At 52.3% G+C, this 3,244-nt stretch overlaps 1 protein-coding gene across 1 annotated transcript; it reads left to right on the forward strand.

Annotated features, from left to right (window-relative positions):
- The first annotated feature begins 321 nt into the window (after positions 1–321).
- Positions 322–1,965, forward strand: LOC124961139 (jerky protein-like). The gene is given in 5 exon segments (XM_047519886.1): positions 322–447; positions 449–611; positions 614–1,145; positions 1,147–1,379; positions 1,382–1,965. Coding segments are annotated over 5 exon segments (1,638 nt in total).
- Positions 1,966–3,244: the final 1,279 nt, after the last annotated feature.

Below are 3,244 nucleotides of genomic sequence, written 5' to 3' on the forward strand. Positions count from 1 at the left end.
ATTGTTTGAGGAAGTTCTGCTACTGTCCCTGAGACAAAGGCCAAAGATCCAGCCACACCAAGCAGTCTGGGGCAGACTGATTCTGGACATTTCCCCTGCAAAGAAGACCAGCACTGACCACTTTGTCAGTAGCTGACACCTGAGCAGTCCAGAACCTGGATGCCTAGGGGAAGCTGAGGCAAGAGGCTGCTGCAGGTAAAGGGTAGAGCCAAGGAAGGACTGGGCTTGAGTCCAGGATTAGCAGAGAAGAGAGGGAGAATGTGAGACATGGAAGGGAAGCCACGGTGGGAAGGAGAGGCAACAGACCAGTCTACCTCTCCCATGGCCTCTAAGCAGGTTACTGTGAAGGGCAGGGGGGGAAAGCGGAAACAGGTGGTGCTGACCGTGAAGGAGAAGATTGACGTCTACACACGCCTGAAGCAGGGTGAGAGCAGGAAGGCGCTAATGGCAGGAGTACAACGTGGGCATGAGCACCCTGTACGACTTCAAGGCCCACAAGGCCCAGCTGCTCTGGTTCTTCGCCAATTCTGACTCCAACCAGGTGCTGGAGCAGTGGTGCACACTCCACACACCCAAGCTTGAGCACCTGGACCAGGTGCTGTATGAGTGGTTCCTGGTAAAGCAGGCGAGGGTGTCCCTGTGTCGGGCCCCATGCTCACTGAGAAGGTCAAGGACTTCTATGAGCAGATGTGGCTGACTGAGCCCTGCATGTTTTCTGGAGGGTGGCTTTGGCACTTTAAGGCCAGGCATGGCCTTAAAAAGCTAGACACATCCAGTGAGAAGCAGGTAGCTGACCACCAGGTGGCTGAGCAGTTCTGTGGCTTCTTCAGGAGCTTGACCACTAAGCATAAGCTGTCTCCTGAGCAGGTTTACAGTGCCGATGAGACTGGCCTCTTCTGGTGGTGCTTGCCAAATCCCAGCCCAGATGGTGGGGCAGTGCCCGGCCTTAAGCAGGGTAAGGACAGACTAACCGTCCTGATGTGCGCCAATGCCACAGGTTTCCATAGAATCAAGCCCTTGGCCATCAGGAAGTGTCTCAGTCCCAGGGCTTTCACAGGCATCCAACACCTGCCCATGGCCTACAAGGCCCACGGTAATGCCTGGGTGGACAAGGAGATCTTCTCAGATTGGTTTCATGGCATCTTTCCCCTCTGTGAGAGAACACTTTAGAACAATAGGTTTTCCCAAAGACAGCAAGGTCATTCTGTTGCTGGACAACTCCCGGGCCCACCCCCAGGAGTCTGAGTTGGCGTCTGATGACATTTTCACAATCTTCTTGCCTGCCAGTGTGACGTTGTTGATTCAGCCCATAGAGCAGGGCATCCGAAGAGACTTCATGAGGCACTTTATCAACCCTCCTGTGAGCCTGCAGGGCTTCCACCCGCGTACAACATGAACGATGCCATACTCAGCGTGGCCTGTGCCTGGAACACCGTACCCAGCCACATCTTCAGGAAGGCCTGGAGGAAGCTGTGGCCAGTGGTCATGTTTGCCAGAGGCTCTTCTGAGAGCAAGGAGGAAGAGGAGGCCGAGCGCTGCAGCACCAAACTGCACAAGACCTTCGCTCACATCCTCGGGCTTGCAAGAGAGGGCCTCTTCTGCCCGGGCCACAGGCATCTGCCCGGCACAGGGAGGGCAGTAAAGGAGGCACCCGCTGCTTCCCTGCTGGCTGAGGCTGACGGGGATGCAGACCAGGTGGAGAAAGTGGCTGGGGAGGACGCTGTGTCCCAGGTGGCCTGGGAGCAGGCAGTCACAGCCTTCGAGGCGCTCCAGCACTTCGTGGAGCAGCAGCCCTGCTTCAGCTTGCAGGAGGTGGGGCAGCTGCACGCGCTGCACTCTGACTTCAGGAGGCAGCTACAGCCGAGTGCCACAGTGAAGCTTGAGGACCTCCAGGATCGCCCTGGTGGGTGCAGGGCCACAGCCCACCCCACGTTGCCCTGCTCATCCACAGTCGGTGATAACTGATGGCTGTCATCGCACTCATTTGGCCCCTGGAATGTGTGCTCAGTCCTGGGACACAGACTGCCCTCTGGGCAAGAGAGTTCCCCCAAGGGGTGGTGCCCCCACACATTGTTACTTGGAAGGACTCAGGCCTGTGTATTCGGCTGATTGACTACCTATGTCATTTGCTAGGTCATCTGATAGGAGACCTTCTGGAAGAGTCCATTCTACCTTAAGCATACCCAAGCTTCTTCTAGTTGAAACAGGCCAGGCTGGGTGAATTCTGCATTTTGTGTTACCTGGCAAACCTTGTTGTGTTGGGTAGAGGCGTGTCTGTCCTAGCAGAGAAGAGCACTGTGCAGGCCCACAGGGGCAGCACCTCCCATGCTCAGGAGGCTGGCTCTGCTGGCTGGCAGTTGTTCATGTGCTGGGTGGACCCCCAGTCTGGAGTCTGAGAGCAGTGACTTAGTTGGAAAAGGCTGTGACTCAGTTCCTGGCCTCAAATCCTCTCTGGTCACACATCACCCCATTGGCACATGCCTACTTCTGCCAGGATTATGCTCAGCAGCAGAACTCTGCAGTGTCCCTTGTTGCCTGCAGGCCCAGGCCCCACTGTGCAGTTAGGGCTGCCTGGCCAGACCCTCTTATGACCCCCAGGGACCACAGAACTGTGTTGTTTTTAGCCTTTGGCTCAGCGGCCACTACAAAGTCTACATCCCATGTACCCCAGAATTTCAGTTAGAGTCAGTCTTGATCAGGCATTCAGAGATTAGTCTCACATCCTGGCAACTGAGTTGGCATAGTTTTCATTCTAGTGCTCCTTACGTACTCCATCAAGAAAATCTGCTGGGATCCGTGAGAGCCAAGAGACTTACAGAATCGATTGTTTTTAGTTTGTCCAAACACAGGCTGTAGTACTGCATTGTAGAATTTGTATTTCTTTAAAGCATGTGTGAAGCTTATAAAAACCAGATAGTTTTGGGGGAAAAAAAAAAGATGGAAACACTCACCACTTTATTCTTCTAGAATGACTTTGTCCTAACACAAAATCCAGACCAAAATACAAGAAAATTTCAGGTTTCAAGTCTTCTATAAAATATTATCAAAGTTCCAGAAATATATAAAAAGATAATATATGCAACCATCCAGGGAATAAAAAACTGTTACAACATTTGGGAAATTAACATAATTCATCATATTAACAGTCTGAAGAAAGATCATGTGATGATTTTAGCAGATGCAGTAAAAGCATTTGACAAAATTCAAAATACATTCATGATCAAAAACTTCAGGAAAACTATGA

The sequence above is a fragment of the Sciurus carolinensis genome, chromosome 12 (genome assembly GCF_902686445.1).
Source record: "Sciurus carolinensis chromosome 12, mSciCar1.2, whole genome shotgun sequence".
Lineage (NCBI taxonomy): Eukaryota > Metazoa > Chordata > Mammalia > Rodentia > Sciuridae > Sciurus > Sciurus carolinensis.